At 35.6% G+C, this 16,900-nt stretch overlaps 1 protein-coding gene across 1 annotated transcript in view; it reads left to right on the plus strand.

Annotated features, from left to right (window-relative positions):
• Positions 1-16,066, plus strand: part of ROBO2 (roundabout guidance receptor 2) — a 651,843-nt gene extending 635,777 nt beyond the window's left edge. The window contains exons 26-29 of the mRNA XM_052644742.1: positions 4,555-4,737; positions 7,270-7,443; positions 13,806-14,078; positions 15,831-16,066. Of these exons, the coding sequence (XP_052500702.1) occupies positions 4,555-4,737; positions 7,270-7,443; positions 13,806-14,078; positions 15,831-16,066 (866 nt within the window). The remainder of the gene's footprint in view (positions 1-4,554; positions 4,738-7,269; positions 7,444-13,805; positions 14,079-15,830) is intronic.
• The last annotated feature ends 834 nt before the right edge of the window (positions 16,067-16,900 follow it).

Here is a 16,900-nt window from a genome sequence, read left to right on the forward strand (position 1 = left end):
CAACAATTAGCAGGGTCATATTATAAAGCATACACTTTACTCTAGCTTAATGGGTCTAAGGATAAGCATCTATCAGCAAGGAAGGATTTAGCATAAAATGACATGTAAATGAATTGATGACTGATCATAAATTAATTTTAGTGCTGAAGATGTAATGGAGACCCAGCAAGATGCCACTCTATCATGGTATTTTACTGCTCAGTAACATTTGAGCAACAACTTACTGTCCTATCGGCAGTTCTTCTTTAACAGCTTGAATAAATTTGAGGGGTTTTTTGGCTTTCAGCAATTTTGAAACCTGAGAAATTTGGAAAGATGGAAGATGCAAACACAAATAAATCTGGCTATGTGACACAGATTCATTTTTCACTAGATGTTTAAATATATATTGATTATGTTTGGGGCTATCACATGTCAAATTGGTATGGATTGCTTGTAATTTGTGAAGAATCTCTACCTTAGCTGTTTTACCTAGTGTTGGTTTCAATTTTCATGGTTATATTTGCATTTATGAAAGAAAACCAATTGTAACAACTACGGCTTACTTTTCTCTCTGTTTTCTTTTTTGTCTGCACGGGCTCTTTGTTGCAGTGCGTGGACTTTCACTAGTAAAAATGGCTTACTTTCTAATTGATGAATCACTGTTTTCTTTTCTTATAATCATTGTCTTTTTTTTTTTTTTTTTTGGTAATAGTTTACATAAATCCTCAGATAATCTTTGCTATTTAAATCTAAAGAAAGAATGGTAGCGACAGAGAGGTGAAATTAGTAATCGTTAAATTTTAACAATTTTACAATAGGGATGAAATTCAATATATGTTACATACTTTTTTAGTCATAATATATTGCCAATTTTCTTTAAAAATATTTGCAATAATGTACCCATTCACATATCATGGGTATATACGTGTATATGTATGTATCATATATACTCCATATCTCAAATAGAGAGGATGGCTTGTCAAACATAAAAACAGAGGAACAAAGAGGGACAGAAAAAATTTTTCTTCTGTTTATTTGTTTGCTTCTTGCCCTCCGTTTTGAAGGCAAACTCAACTATACTATGCTGAGGGCACTTGCGCCTTTTTAGTTTGGGGTGACGAGGTTTCCTATTGTCCATCATGGGTAAATCAAATTTGTATGTGGAAATCTTCATATGAAGGACTAAATTACATCACTTTTTCCTCATTGTCCAAGTAATCAACAAGAGTTGGCTGACCTTATACTTCTTATTTAATAAATTTTCTAGGAGTTACTGTATGTTCTTGCTGTAACTAAAATAAGGCCAAGGCTAGGAAATTACACATGGAATAAAGTCACATATGAATTTATACTGAATAGTAAAACTATCGAAGACATTTAATTCAGTATGCAAATATTTATTGAATGCGCAATGTCTCTGTACATGAGGTATTAAAATGCATAGCAAGTAGTTCCTGATCTCCAGAGTTCCATTGTCTGGAAGAGAAAACATATATGCAACAAATTCTAGTTTATAGTGTGTGTTCATTTGCTCAGTCATGTCCGACTCTTTGCCACCCCATTTCCTCTGTCCAAGGAATTTTCCAGGCAAGAATACTGGAGTGGGTTGCCATTTCCTACTCCAGGGGAATCTTCCTGACCCAGGGATCGAACCTGATTGTCTTGCATCTCCTACTTTGGCAGGCAAATTCTTTGCCACTGCACCACCTGGGAAGCCCAGTTGGTAGAGATATAATCAAAAGTGGGGTCTGGCTTGCCACTCAAAAAGCCAGTAAAAAGACAGGTTGGTGGAAAGGAAGGTTTGCTTTGTTTTGACTGGCATGGCAGGGTTGGGGAAGAGGAATGTGGTCCAAAGGCACCTGTCCAGTGCCCACCACTGATAATCAGTGGGCAAGACCTTTTATAGGCTGTGGAAGGGGGCAACATGCAGAAACAGCATGTGTTGATTGTTTTACAAACAGTTACGTTTCAGTTCCAGGGTCAGTTGGTTCCCATTTCTTGAGGCCAGTTCTTAGAATTGTGGCAGCTTGTGTCCTCGCTACAGCCTGGTCATCATGTAGTGAACTTCTTCACTTTGTGGGGGTTATAGATTCTGGGGGTTCAGAATCTATAAGACAGCTCACAGGGTATGACTCAGGATGTTATCTATAGCCCTTAAGAGGAACTAAAAGTCCTTGAATATGCTTAATGACTAAACTATTATTATTTGAGCTCCTTTGTCTGTTTTCCTTTGTTTTTGCATTTTCTCATTTCTCTGATTAAACTTATCCTATGACTAAAGTTTTTCCACAGACAAAAGGCAGCAGAGGACATGGGGGACAAGGACCAAAGGGTCTGCTCCATTTCAGAGATACGATTCGCTGTTGTATACACACTGTTTAAAGAACACAGGAGGTAAAGAGATTGAGTCTCTTAGGACAGGGTTGAAGATGAAATCGAATCAGGGTGGTAAAAGAGATGATTTGGACTTCAGCGTTTGGTGGTGGGCACTAGAGTTAGTAGCAGTCTAGAGATGTGTCAAAGGAATGAGAGGAAGCAGGAGAGGTAACAAGGCACAGGCTTTTAGAGGGATAGGACTGGGAAGGTAGGCTGCGCTAGGTATTGACGGATCTCAAATACGTCAGTTGGTATTTAAATGTATTGACAAACTAAGTAAGGCTTTGAATGGAGAAACAGAATTCTGTGATTAATGTTTCAGAAAAAAATAATTCATACAACAATGAGGAAGGTAGAAGGGACCAGAAGGAAATCAGGAATGAAACTGGAAATATAGAAAAGGAGATGGTTGTTTGGAGAGTGAGTTTCAGTTAGTTGGCACAGATTTATTTGCAGATATTCAGCAGACATTTAGAAATACTGAAAATAGGACATAGGAAGGACCAGGACTGAGTTTTCCTATGTTTTGAAAATTTCCTCAGTTCTAGGGTTTCATGTTCTTTTGTGATCACTGGTTGAATCACTTTGATTTTTTCTTATCTACTCTAGCATTATATTGCAAAGTTGATTGCATCATTTCTCCTTTCAATTTAGGCTGTTGGTCCTTGACTTGTGATTATTAACTCAGAAACAGTTCTCTCAGAGGAGGCTCTGTTGCTGGTGTTATCTTGGCTTCCTTGCGATAGCCTGTGTCTAGGGAATTTGTTTGGAAAGGAAAAAGTGCATATCCGTGCTTTTGGCAAATAGAATCAAAACTCTATCTTTCTCTGCTACACTTAACACCCTTTTAACTTCTCTGATCCTTCTAACCCCTCTGGTTTCTGCTTTCTGTCTCATGAAAGTGCATGAACCCATGTTATTGCATCCTGGCACCTCAGCTAAAGGTACAAAGACTTTATCATGGCAACATTATACTGTTGTCTCTTAACTGTTAGAGGAAAGGGGGGAAAATATCAATGGCACTTAAATGCCATAGTCTTAGTCTCTTTTATGTGAATAATATCTTTTAGTTAATAATATTATAGTAACTAAATTACTTATTTACTAAATTAATAATTATTAACTAATATTAACTTAGTTAATATTTCTAAATAAACCAAATACATATTCACATAAAAGAGAGTAAGACTATGGCACTTAAGTCTCTTTTTAAAAATTTGGGATAAGCAACACTTGGTATCTTTATTGTGTCGTATGTTAATCGTACATCAACTGAAATATTGTAATATTAATTGTATTAAGCAATTGAGTACGGTCTCAGTGTGCTTTGGTCTAAAAAAAGGATACAAGTGTAAATGACTTGCTAAAATTAAGAATAAGTATCATTTCTCAGTAGCATCTTGTTTTGCAACTCTTTACACATAAAGCTGTGATTCTTTCCCTCTGTTGCCATTTTGCACTTTGTAGAAAAATTCATATTAATGTCAGTGTTTTTTTTATAATGTTTAATTTTCTAAAATAAAGATTAGTATTAAAGAGAAAACTAGAGTTCTTCAAATAATTGAAAAACAAATCATACTGAGCTTTGAAAATAATATAACTTTACAAAAAACATTTTGTTACATTCTATTTGTTCTCATTTATGCATTTTTATTATTAGTTTTTATTATTCCCTGAGTAATCAATTTTTTATTTGAAAATCTTAAAATAATTCTAGCCCTTCTGCAGTAAGCAAGTGTACATTTCACTAAAATTATCACTAGTCTACATTAAATTCAAAATATATTCACACTATTTGTTCAACTGAGTTCTTGATAAGTTAACTTTAAATATGCTATACTTTATTTCAATAAAAGTATTATTCTTTGAATTCTAGGCCTTAGAATATACATAGCAATTCTCTTTTAGAAAATAATTGTGTAGCAATTTGAAAAATATCAGAATGGAGTCATAGGAAACGTCTTATTCAGGGGTTGCAAACAGATACAGGTTTTAAGTGAGCTTAATTCTTCTGTACTAGAAATGTTTAAAACATGGGTGATGTTTGCACATGGCTGAAGAAATCTGGATGAAAACAGGTTTACCTCAAGGAAGAGTGAGGAGCGGAGGAATCCTATTTGTTCATTAGTATAGTGTGTACAAGCCGATGAGCTGTTCAATATCTACAACTCACTAGACAACTACATTTGTTTTTAGGTTCAATGGTAAATGGATGGGGCTCTGCATCTGATGAGGATCGTAGCTTTTCTAGTCATAGATCTAGTGTAGGTAGCTCCTCAGATGGTTCCATCTTTGCCAGCGGCAGTTTTGCACAAGCACTGGTGGCAGCAGCAGATAAAGCTGGTTTTAGGCTGGATGGAACCAGCCTTACAAGAACAGGTTGGTAGACTCTGAGTCAACACTCTTTGCATGAGAGAATCTTTTCCTTGAACAATGAGCTATTGATCTCCTCTTCTTTCTCCTCATTGCGTCTGACTGCAGGGCTTTCTTTAATCTGCATGGACACAGTCTGAATGCTCAGTTATTACCAGAACTCTCTTCCGAGACTCCCCTTGCAGAGCCAAGAATAAGCTCCTACTCACCACCTTCCAGGGCTTCCCTGATAGCTCAGTTGGTAAAGAATCCCCCTGCAATGCAGGAGACCCTTGTTCGATTCCTGGATCGGGAAGATCCCCTGGAGAAGGGATAGGCTACCCACTCCAGTATTCTTGGGCTTCCCTTGTGGCTCAGCTGGTAAAGAATCCTCCTGCAATGTGGGAAACCTGGATTCGATCCCTGGATTGGGAAGATCCCCTGGAAAGGCTACCCACTCCAGTATTCTGGCCTGGAGAATTCCATGGACTCTATAGTCCATGGGGTCACAAAGAGTAGGACACAACTTTCACTTTCACGGCCTTCCATCCTTTATTCCCCTTTCCCTTCTAAGCTCTACTGATTAACTGGAATCTGCTTCCTTCTTCTATTACAGCCAAGCTGCAACTAAGATTGCCATTAAATTTTCAATAACTCACACTTTGCAAAATTCTCACACAATCAATAATGTACCCAGTGATTAACATTGTTCAGCTTTTATCTCCATTACTTTCCTTTGCCCCGTTTCTTTCTGCAAATGCATTTTCTGGGAAGGCTTTCTCAGCATGGGGGGAATGGGTCTGAGGCTGTCAGTCTAACAGTTCAAATGGCTGATGGTCTTAGTGTTGTTTGGCTGTTAAGATTTTAATCCAATAATTTATCATTTGTTTTAAAGGATGCTAATTAAAAATACACCCACTGCATTTGCCAGTTGAATAAGATGATGATTACTTGTGTATTGTTCTGTAGCACAATTTAATTTGGGTTTCTGAAAATAATAATAATATAAAAGACCAATTATGTAATTTTCCAGGTTTTTTATTAACTCAAAAATAAATATGTGACTCACTGTATTAATAGATCAGTAATTTTGTAATCATTTGTTTTACTGAACAAAATAGCTTTGGCATGATCCTGTTATTAATACATGACTATGTGTACATCTTAAATGCACGTAGCAGAAACCTCTGTTATAAGAATTAAACTGAGCTACCTTACAAAACAAACTAATGAAATGCTACATGCATTTTTGAAATCTTAATAGTATTCAAATAGCAAGGTAAAGATAAATGACTTTGACCCTTCACTGAACTCTCAGGTTATAAAAATGAGTCTTGGGAACTTTCTTTGAATTATACCAGCATATAACATTATACTGTCTCTTTTGAGTATGCACTAGGTATCTACAAAGTAAGGAAGATTCCCCAGGCATTGCAGAGGTTTATTTTTCATATAGCATCTGAACTAAAATATGTTGTACTATAACAGTTATTTGAGTTTTCTTGCTTTATAAGGCCTAAGTTAGAAACTTTATGTTGCCTGAGTGCTTTTTGTGGCATAGCTATAAGCAGAGCAGTAAGAAAGTGAGAGGAAACTAATAAATTAGAAGGCATAAGTACATTTCTTGCATGTATGCTAATAGCTAATAAAACATTAAGCAGTATCATGTCACATTGACTTAAAGTGTAACCATATACAATAATTTTGAATGAAATGAAAACATGTACAAGAAAATAAATATATGTACATAAACCTTCTCAGGCCATAATAAACATAATATGAAACCCATAAGATGTTGAAAATTTATTAGTTAACCTTTTGCCAGAATATATTTCCCGACATATTACACTAAGCTACAAGAAAAAGACATAACACATTTCATTTTTCAATAAGAATTTGGAGTCTGCTCAGATAGAATACTATTCATCAGAAAACACCTATTGCACTTTGGTGATTTTACAAGGTGATTTTAAACTGCTATTTATCCTATACTATACACTAATGTTATTGAGTTTCTGCTAAAAGAAGTAGAATTCATTGTGTATGTGTATGGGTGGTAAGGTCAATTTAATATATGTGTCTGAGCAGACCTTTCATGTAAAATTTAAAATGTAATTACTACAGGAAATTTTTCTGTGCTCAAAGAAAGTTCGTAAGATTCCAAGGGTGAAATTTGATTAAACAAAACAGTACATAATTCATTTCAGAAAAAGCTTTCTTAATTTTAAGAAGTAAAAGCTGCACAAATTTGCATATATCTATGAAAATGTCACCAAGATTGCCAAGGTAAAATAAAAACATAAGGAATATTGATTGGTGGTGGACTTGTTTCATATTCATTTGTTTGCATTTTTCAGTGGGTAGTATATTGGTTATAAAAACTGGACCAAAAAAATGCAAGAGGGCGTATTTTTTTCTATGGAGATGGACCAGTATTTTGTATCTTCAAATGACATCTCCAGGCAGCTTTAGAAGTTAGTGTTAGAGCAGAAATACAAGACAGAATCAGTGCCTTCTAATAACATTCTCTATATCTCGTTCCCTTTGTTTACTTTCTAGGTAAAGCCTTTACCTCCTCTCAAAGACCTCGACCAACCAGCCCATTTTCTACTGACAGTAACACCAGTGCAGCCCTGAGTCAAAGTCAGAGGCCTCGGCCCACTAAAAAACACAAGGGCGGGCGAGTGGACCCGCAACCAGCATTGCCTCACCGAAGGGAAGCAATGACAGATGGTAGGTTTGTTTTCTTCTCTCTGGTCTCCTAACTGAAGAGCCATATTCTGTGAAGTCATTAACTTAGCTTAAAGACACCAAGGTAGGTCAGGTATCACCTTGATATGTGACCAGGCTGAACACCTGGCAGTGTGGTCTTGTTTCAATAAAACACCCCCTTTTCTTTAACAATCTGGATTTATTCCTAATTATCCAACCCCAAGAAATATATGCCATCCTGCTTGACAATGTTGATTTTTCTGCTTTTCTGGCAGTTTTCCCTTAGTGCTCTCCAACGACCATTCCTTTTTAAGATTAAGGAAGAAAACATAAGTAGCATGTGCGGTCGCCATGTTGTCGAATCGTTTTTGAAGCTGAATTAAGATATCTTAGATGGTATTTAACTTTTGAAAGACTGTGATTTCGTTTATGAATTTTTAAATTTCATGAAATTTGGGGCTAAAAATATGTTATAGACCATCTGGTTGATGGGTCAGTAAACTTTTTCTGAGAAGTCCAGATAGTAAATATGTTTGGCTTTAGCCAAGCCAAACAATCTCTATCAAGACTACTTAACACTACCATTGTAGTGTCTGTGCAGCTATAGAAAAAAGTAAATGAATGGATGTAACTGGTTTCCAATAAAACTTCGTTGACAAAACAATGGCTTACTTTGGCCCATAGCTTGCTGATTTATTTCAATTTTTTCAATTATATACAGCCTCCAATCTTTGAGTATATGCTTAAATACTGCTAGTTTCAGGAAACAAAATATTATTTTTCAATAATGAATAGTTCATCAACTCTGTTGTCAACTTAATTATCATATGTTTAAATATAGGGAAAAAAGTATTTATACTGAAGTTTTATCCTAAGGAATATGTAAAATAATATATGTAAAGAGTCCAGTATAATGTCAGACCCAAAGGTAAATTTCTTCCAACTTCTCTACACTATCTCTGCTAAGCACACAAACTTTTTCCTGAGATAGCACTACCAAACATCAAAAGAATGAACCTAGCCAGGCTGCACATTAGAACCATCTGGGGAACTCTTAAAATACACCCTGGAGATTCTGATTTAATTGTTCTGGGGTGAAAACCAGTCATGAATATTTTTAAAGCTCCACTGGAAAACCTAATATGCAGTAGCTTTGAGAAGCTTGGCACTCATCTCAGTCTCTTAGGCTTAGCATTATAGGACAGGATGAGGCTTCCTTGGAAAGGAAGTATTTGCTCTTTATTGGTTTGAGGGTAGGTCTTTAGCTGCAGTCTCCATTGTGCTTTCTCTTGTCATTTTATAATGCTAGGAAGACTTTAAATGCCCAAAATAACTTGTCTAAAAGCCTTCGGGTTTACTTATCTTTCCTGCTTCCTTTGTTTTCATTGGAAAGTGTTTCTGTGGAATACAAGGGTAAGGGTACAATCAAGATTTTGATTCTTGATAAGTGGATATCCTGTGGTGAGCAAAAATGTGTGCCACCTCTTTTCTGCCCCCAAATGATCTGAAGATTAGTTGAGCACTTGAAGCAGTCTATAGTGTTGATCTTATTCCTTCTAAATACAAAGGACTACTCACTGATGTTCTATTACAAATCTCAGCATTAATAATTTTGTATGATTTTCCTGCTATGAATGTCATGAAGAGAGGGAAATATCCAGGGACTATGTGGGTTTTTTGTGGCTTTTCCAAAATGTTTGAAGATCATATCCAGAATATGTGGAAGATATAAAGTATAAGTCAATAAAATAGCTCCTTTCTTCCTAAAACATTTTCCTTGCAAGCTTTTTTCGGAATATCTAGTTAAAGTAAGCTATCTCCTAGTTTAAAGCATGATTGATATATTGCTTATATTTCTAAAAAACAAATAGGTTCCTAAACTTTCAAATTTACTAGCATTCCAAAAGAGATTTTGGATTATGTATCATTAATAGATACATTCTGAAAGTACTGATATTGCAAAGCATATTTTGGCTCACATGTTTGATCCAAAGACATTTTAGGTATGATAAAGAAGATTTATTTTGGATCACACTGTACAGGTTATCTTTAAGAATACTGTTATTTTACCACAGATGTTTATGCCATAGTTTTTATATGGTATGAATCCATGCATTAGTAATAAGTTCATATGATTTGTATGTAAAATCAAACTGTTCTTTTGGGGAAGTTTAGTAGCACTTAGTGTATAGATCTTTTACAGTAAAAATTTTTGCATTATAGATTTTACAACAGTATTTATGAATAGATTAATCAGGGTAAATATTGATGGCTGCTGTACCAAACAGCTTCTGTTCCCCTCAGTGGCTTAGCATGGTAAGAGTTTATTTCTCACAGACACAGTGATTTATAAAGGTCAGGTGGCTCTCCTGGAAGTTGTAGTGTAAAGATGTTTGCTTCTTAAATATTGATACCCCGTTGGTTTCTGAGTGAGGGAAGACAGAACATAAGTGATTATCTGGAATGTTCTATGGCTAGTCAGTGACTCAGATGGTAAAGAATCTGCCTGCAGTGTATGAGACCCAGGTTTGAATGCTAGGTTGGGAAGATCCCCTGGAGAAGGAACGAGCAACCCACTCCAGTATTCTTGCTTGGAGAATCCCATGGACAGAGGAACCTGGTGGACCACGGGGTTGCAAAGAGTTGGGCACAAGTGAGCGACTAGATGAGATGATGGCTAGTCCCGCAGGTGGTACATTCATTCCTTCATGGCATCAAACTAACTACTGGAGCAGGAATATTAGTATTGTAGGCAGTATCAGTCTCTGTTTCAAAGACTATGCAAAAACCCACACACATACTAAGAAATGTTCTTTCCCCTTGGGTAAAGTCTCACCTAAGTAGGCATTGTTCAGTGCAAATCATCTATTCTATTTGCATAAGCCAAAGAATATCCTTTAAAGCAAATACGTTGACCAATGCTGAACAAAGGAGGCAAGAGAGGTAGTTCTCTGACAGCCCTTTTTCCCTAAATCATCATCTTCCAGCCTGTCCTTCCCTCATCCTAATGTCTCTTCAGAGAAAGGGCTCTTTCCCAGATCTGCCATGGAAAAACTTTGACCTTTGAGCAAATTAGTCATTATTCTATTCATTAATCTATTCATTCATAAATCTGTTCATTCAAATATTTATTAAGCTCCTACCAAATGACAGGCACAGTGGGAACTATACAGACAAAATCCCCCGGCCTCCTGTAGCTTACATTCTAGTGAGAGAAGATAGATAAAGACCAACATATATATATAAGTGAAAAATAAAGGTACACAAGATGGTGGTTTCATGGAAAAAATAAAACATAGGAAGGAAGTTGAGAAATATAGACATGCAGGAGATGTTTTTAATGTAGAGTGCGCAGGGGAGGCCTTACCAAGAAGATGACATTTGAGAAAAGATTGGAAGATTACAAGAGAAAGAACAATGCTTATATCTGAGGAAGAGTCATTCCGGGAAATGAGAACAGCGAATAGAATCCTGAAGTATTTAATTAAAAGGAAGAGGAACAGTGTGACTGAAGCGGTGTGCATGCTCAGTCATTCAGTTGTGTCTGTGACCCCATGGACTGTAGCTGAAGCAGAGAGGGCAACAAAATGAGTGTGAAGCCAGACAATTAAGTGAGGACCATTTTTCTGAAGACCCTATAAGCCTCTGTAAGGACATTGGCTCTTTACTTTGAGAAAACAGTAATGGTGTGTGCACATGTGTGTGTCTGAGAGAGAGAGACAGAGAGAGTGTGTGTGCATAAGGCAGGGGAGTTACAGATTTTCCTTATGTTTTTATTAAAAAACAAATCATTCTGGATGCTACGTTGAGATAGCCTGAATGTGATTCTGTGTGGAATCACACAGAAACTATATAAGTAATGTAGGGAATAGGTGGTTGAGATCCATGCCAAGCTAGAATCAGTGAAAGCAAAGAGAAAGGTTGAATTTTGAATATGGAGGCAGAGCCCACAGGTTAATGAAATTAGTAAAAGTGTAAAGCAGGGAAGCCAACGATTACTTCAATCTTATGCCAGCTTGTAGTAATTGAGATGAGGAACATTAGGGAGGAAACATTTTGTACAGGAAGTTCTAGAGCTCAGTTTCTAGAAATTTGAGATGTGAAATTTGAGATGCTTACTAAACATCAAAGCCAAACTCTCCAACATGGATTTGCTTAAGATGAATCTGGGTTCATGGAAGGAGAGACCCAGACTAGAGATATTTTGATGTCTTTATGCCTATTTTTCTTACCTAAAAAAGAGTATCATAATGACACACATATCACTGGATTGTTGTGCCTGACAATTGCAAATTCTCAGCAGGACAGCAAGAGTCTCTTTGGTGAATTGATTTAGTTGAAATGAATCAACAGAGAAATGAATAATTAATTTAATTTAAGTAAACATATTTGATTACATTCTTTCATTTTTTCCACAGCCATTCTTAATCTCATCTTTTTTTCCAGTTTGTTCATTTCAGTGTGCTTTCAATGTTCTTTTATCTTAGACTATACAAACTCCAAGGATATTACTTAATTATGTAGCCATATAATTTCAGGTTAAATTAAATAGTAATCAGAATTTTAGCTAGCATAAGCAGATGCCATTTTGGCCATTTTAAAAATTAAGCTGCTCTGATGGAGAATAAAAATCAATGACAAAGATATGTTATTTTAGAAGCAAATGTAATAATTTCTCCCCAACTGGCAGTCTTAAGTCCAATAACTCAAGTAAAATAATTAATTTGCATTTATAATAATACAGACTGAAGGAAATCAGTATTGAGTATAGAGGAAGCACCAAACTCATTGGTGAATTATTCAACAAACAGATCTCTCAATATTGGATTAGCTTTTCATTTTGGAAGAAATGTTCCAATTGCAACTCTGTTCTCCCAGATAGAAACCAAGTTCCCTTCAATAATTAGTAATTCGTAATCTAACAAGATGATGTACATAAGAACTGGGAATGCTACGCCAATGTAGGAACTCCCCAAGTAAATCCTGAGGAGATTTTCATTGTCAGTTCAGTGAAGGTCAATATTAGTTTGCTCATAAAGGAGAATATGAAGCTTCTTAAGAAAGTCTTTTAAAGGAGGGACTTAGCCTTCCTTAAAGAAACTATCTTGTGTACACAAGAAATTTATACCTTCTCCTTTGTAATTTCATGAACAATATTATTAGAAACAAGTGCACCATTGCTAAGATGGCATGGAAAATAATTATCTATGTTATATACATTATCCTCTATTAATGATACAAGTATGCATATTGTCCATGATAATTGATCTTGGTGAACAAAAATATAGCTGTTGATACTCTAAGGATGAACAAAGAAGTTTACAACAACATTCCAGAAAAATGAGGAGGAAATAATCCAAAGGAATGTTAGAATGTTTGGAAGATCTCAAAATCTTCAGCAAAGTAATATTAGTATAGGACTAGTATAACAGTATACATTATATAATAGAACTATAATACTTAAAGAAATATGAAAAAAGCGACTATGATTTCACAGTTGATGACATTTAAACCAAAAAAATGCCATGGTCTAACAAGCTAATAAGAGAAAAATGAAAAATTAGTTAGGTATTTGAACTTTTAATTTTTTCATATATTTAATGTAAAGAGCTTTTATGAAAAATGATTTATTCCACTACATCTCAGTTTTTCATGATGCATTGCCTTCTCTAGCACCATGAAGCATATTCTATCTAAAATTTGAACATTGGTTATTACTTATTAAAATTAATACATTGGAAGATTATAATATATTAGTTGTAACTCATTAGCTAACTCATGAAACGAACAGCTAGAATTGGTTGTCAGGCAGAAAGTTAATTGCATTTAATAAATGTTAGCTTAGCACTTTGACTGTTGCTGAATGTGCCACATACACGAATAAGAGCAGTCATACACTTGTATGATACAGCATACAGTTCTTAATTTCCCGAGGGCAACATTTCCTAGGGAGATTGACAGGGTAGCTTTTATTCTTCCCAGGGTCTTTTATTAACACAGCTGCTAGAATTTCTAGTTGTTTTGTGTCCTAGTATTCTACTTTAGGGAGGTGGCAGTGAAAAATGGATTAAAGATGGAGAAATCATAAACTGTCTTTTACACCTTGAACATCAGCCTCCATGTGCAATTGAAAACACTCACCATGCACCATAGTTGGAGAAAATCGGTTGATTTTATTTCAAAGGCACTGTGATCAAAAGATAGCAAAGAGATCAATAATATCCATTTCAGATATAAATAACTGACCTTTCCTCTCCAAAATTTATTTTGTATGGGTGATACCTTTAGGAGGGCGACGTTTTTCTTTTCTCTTCTTGAATTGAAACCTGTATTTTTTTTTTATTACATTTTAGTTTATTCTAAACATTATTCAAAATTTTTAGATCTTCCACCACCACCAGATCCCCCTCCAGGTCAGGGTTTAAGGCAGCAGATAGGCTCGAGCCAGCATGCTGGTAACGTGGAAAATTCAACAGAGAGAAAAGGAAGCTCTCTGGAGAGACAGCAAGCAGCCAACTTAGAAGACACAAAGAGCTCTTTGGATTGTCCAGCTAAAACATCCCTAGAGTGGCAGCGACAAACCCAGGAATGGATAAACTCCACTGAACGCCCAGAAGACATACGGAAAGCCCTCCACAAACAAGGTGTCGGACCAGGTGTGTTCTGCACAGTCCCAAGAAAGTGTGGACTTTGACCTTTTTTTTTCTACCAGGTATTTTGGAAATGCCAGTTGTTTAAGGGCATCTGAAATGCATTTGCCTTGAATCACTAATTGAAGTTGGAATTCACAGCAAGCTCACCTGCGCATCCCTTAAGGCTGAGTCCAGTTAGGGGTCCTTCCTCAAGTTAACCTCTGCATAGGGTCTTTGAGCCCAAGACACATCCAGGCTTCATCTATAATGCTCAGGAAACCATTTGATTTTTTTTTTTTTTTGCCATTTTTGTTTGTATTGAGTATTTTTAAGACCACTAAACTTCATCTTTAGTGTCAGTTGAATCTCTGCCTTCAACCAATTTGTCCATTTTGACTGAAGTAACTAGTCATTTTTAGAGAATTCACTTCAGTCAAATTGGTAAATTAATGGAAATAACAAAGTTGCAAATAAACAGACAATCACAGAATTCTCATATTAGAAAAGGTTAAACTGGCACCTGCACTTGCTCCAGCCGATTAAATTGAGTTGATTATTAGCACTTCAATGGGAAATGTTTTTGCTTATAAATCAAGCTTGCTGGAAATGTCACAAAATAAGTTTCATCGTTTGCAGTTGGATTTTTTTTTTTTGGTGGAGGTACGTTTAACCAGTTATAGAAATCATTTCTGCAACATCTCTTATGTCAGAATTCATTGAGTATTAAACCTTATACACACACGTGCACATTGAAAGTTTCCTTACACATTTTTTTATTTATTTGGACTCAGTCTTTTCTGGATATGTCCTCTACTCATGCATGTTCAATAATCATATTTTGGCACAACTTGGTGCTTAAAGTTTTAGCTTGAAATATAGTTAGGAAAGAGCCAAAAGATGATAATATTAATATCTAGATTTAGTGGACCATTTAGGAAGCTTACATCATTAAGGCTGTAAAAGAAAAGTCATGTGATCCTTGTCATTAAAGCTATCTGAGAAGAGAAATGCTAAATCCAGTTAGCATGTTTTTTAGTCATCTAATCACAGTAATGATAACTCATACCTAGAAAGAGAGAAGAAACACAGGGGTGGAGAGGAAGAGAGATGGGGAAAAAATGAAAGAAGAAAGAGAAAAAGAGAGATAAAAACAGTAGCATTTCAAAGTATTAAGTATTTAGTAATGCACATCATGAATTATTTTTAGAGAGATGGCACATAAAAAGGATAAGAACATTATTTATTAAAATGAATGAGTTTCTCTTTTTTAAGGAAATAAACAGCTTTTCAAATAGTGTATTTCTATTCAAAGAAACAATAGAAATTTAAGAAGCTTAGTTTATTAACTAACATATAGATCTTTATCTAAATTGAGAAAATGCTGCCATAATTTAAGACAAAAACCATGTTCCTTCCATCTTAATGAAAAAATTAAATTCCAGCCCCATTGAACCCGGAAATTATTTTCAGAAAAGATTTTGTCAAACATTACAGTCATTATAAGCAAATCTTTCATAATGAATTTAAATTTTGAAAATAATACATGACAATATATACGTATCCCAAGATCTCTTTTAATTTAATCGTGCCTCAGTTCCTGTTGTAGGAAATGTTGCCTGCAACATAGAAATTCCTTTAATATCTGGGTCTTGTTAAATTCTTCTTGATTTTACTAAACAGTGAAATGACAAAAAAGCCTAACTTGAGCTTAAAGCTAAATTTGTTTTGCCTCTGTGTAGCTGTTCACCTAAATCCATTGTGTTCCCTTTTTTCCAGAGGAGACGTTGGTGCCCTACAGCAAGCCCAATTTCCCATCTCCTGGGGGTCACAGCTCGTCAGGAACAGCTTCTTCTAAGGGATCCACTGGACCTAGGAAAGCCGATGCTTTGAGGGGAAGCCACCAACGCAATGCCAGCGACCTTCTTGACATAGGATATATGGGCTCAAATAGTCAAGGACAGTTTACAGGTGAATTATGTAAGTGCCTTAGGGCATTTAAAAGGCTGTGGTGATTCAGAAAGAAAACTGGGCAAATAGCATAAGGGAGAAAAATGTTTTCCTTGACCCTCTTAGAATATCTGACTGGGTCTGAAAACCAAACTGTGAGAGGGATTAACAGGGAAAAAAAAGCATACAAATTTTATTGAATTTTTACATGAACATGGGAGCCTTCAAAGAGAATGAAGGTTCAAAGAAGGGACCAGAGCAGTAAACTTTTTGCTCCATTAGACAAAGAAACAGTAAATATGTGAGAATTTAAAAAGAGGTTTGGGCTGGAGGTAGTAAAGGGTGAAGAAGTAACTAAGGGTTAGTTTAACAAGGTTTTGACAAGAATATCTTCCCTCCTCTGGGTACAGGGCAGGTATCTGTCACATAGATTTTATCATCCTTCAGGGAAGGGTGAGGTGGGAGAGGTCAGGGTGCTCTTTATGCTTCTGCTATTTTTTTTCAAACTCCCTCACTCTAAGATATTCAGTATGCTAAGTTACCATATTTTGAAGTATGTCCTGAATCTTATCAATAACACTGCCACAGTAAACAAATTTCGAAATTATAGAAAGCTCGCTTTACAATGAGAAAAAATTGAATTCTGATGTTGAGCAGGTTTGGTTATAATAAAGACCATTGCTGTTTCTATCAGTCAAATAAACATTTCTTCTGTCTCAAGCTTGGATTTTTCTGTACGGAAATTGTAGAAGTTAGGCAATTAATTTTAATACTTACATGTTGATTAAATATAGTTTTTTTGTAGTTTTCTTTGTCTGTTTAACTGAGCACAATAGGGAAATATTGGCCCATTGGTAGTTTTAAAGAACCTTCTTGGGAATTCGTCATCCCCTAGTCGC

This window comes from Budorcas taxicolor, chromosome 1 (assembly GCF_023091745.1).
Source record: "Budorcas taxicolor isolate Tak-1 chromosome 1, Takin1.1, whole genome shotgun sequence".
Lineage (NCBI taxonomy): Eukaryota > Metazoa > Chordata > Mammalia > Artiodactyla > Bovidae > Budorcas > Budorcas taxicolor.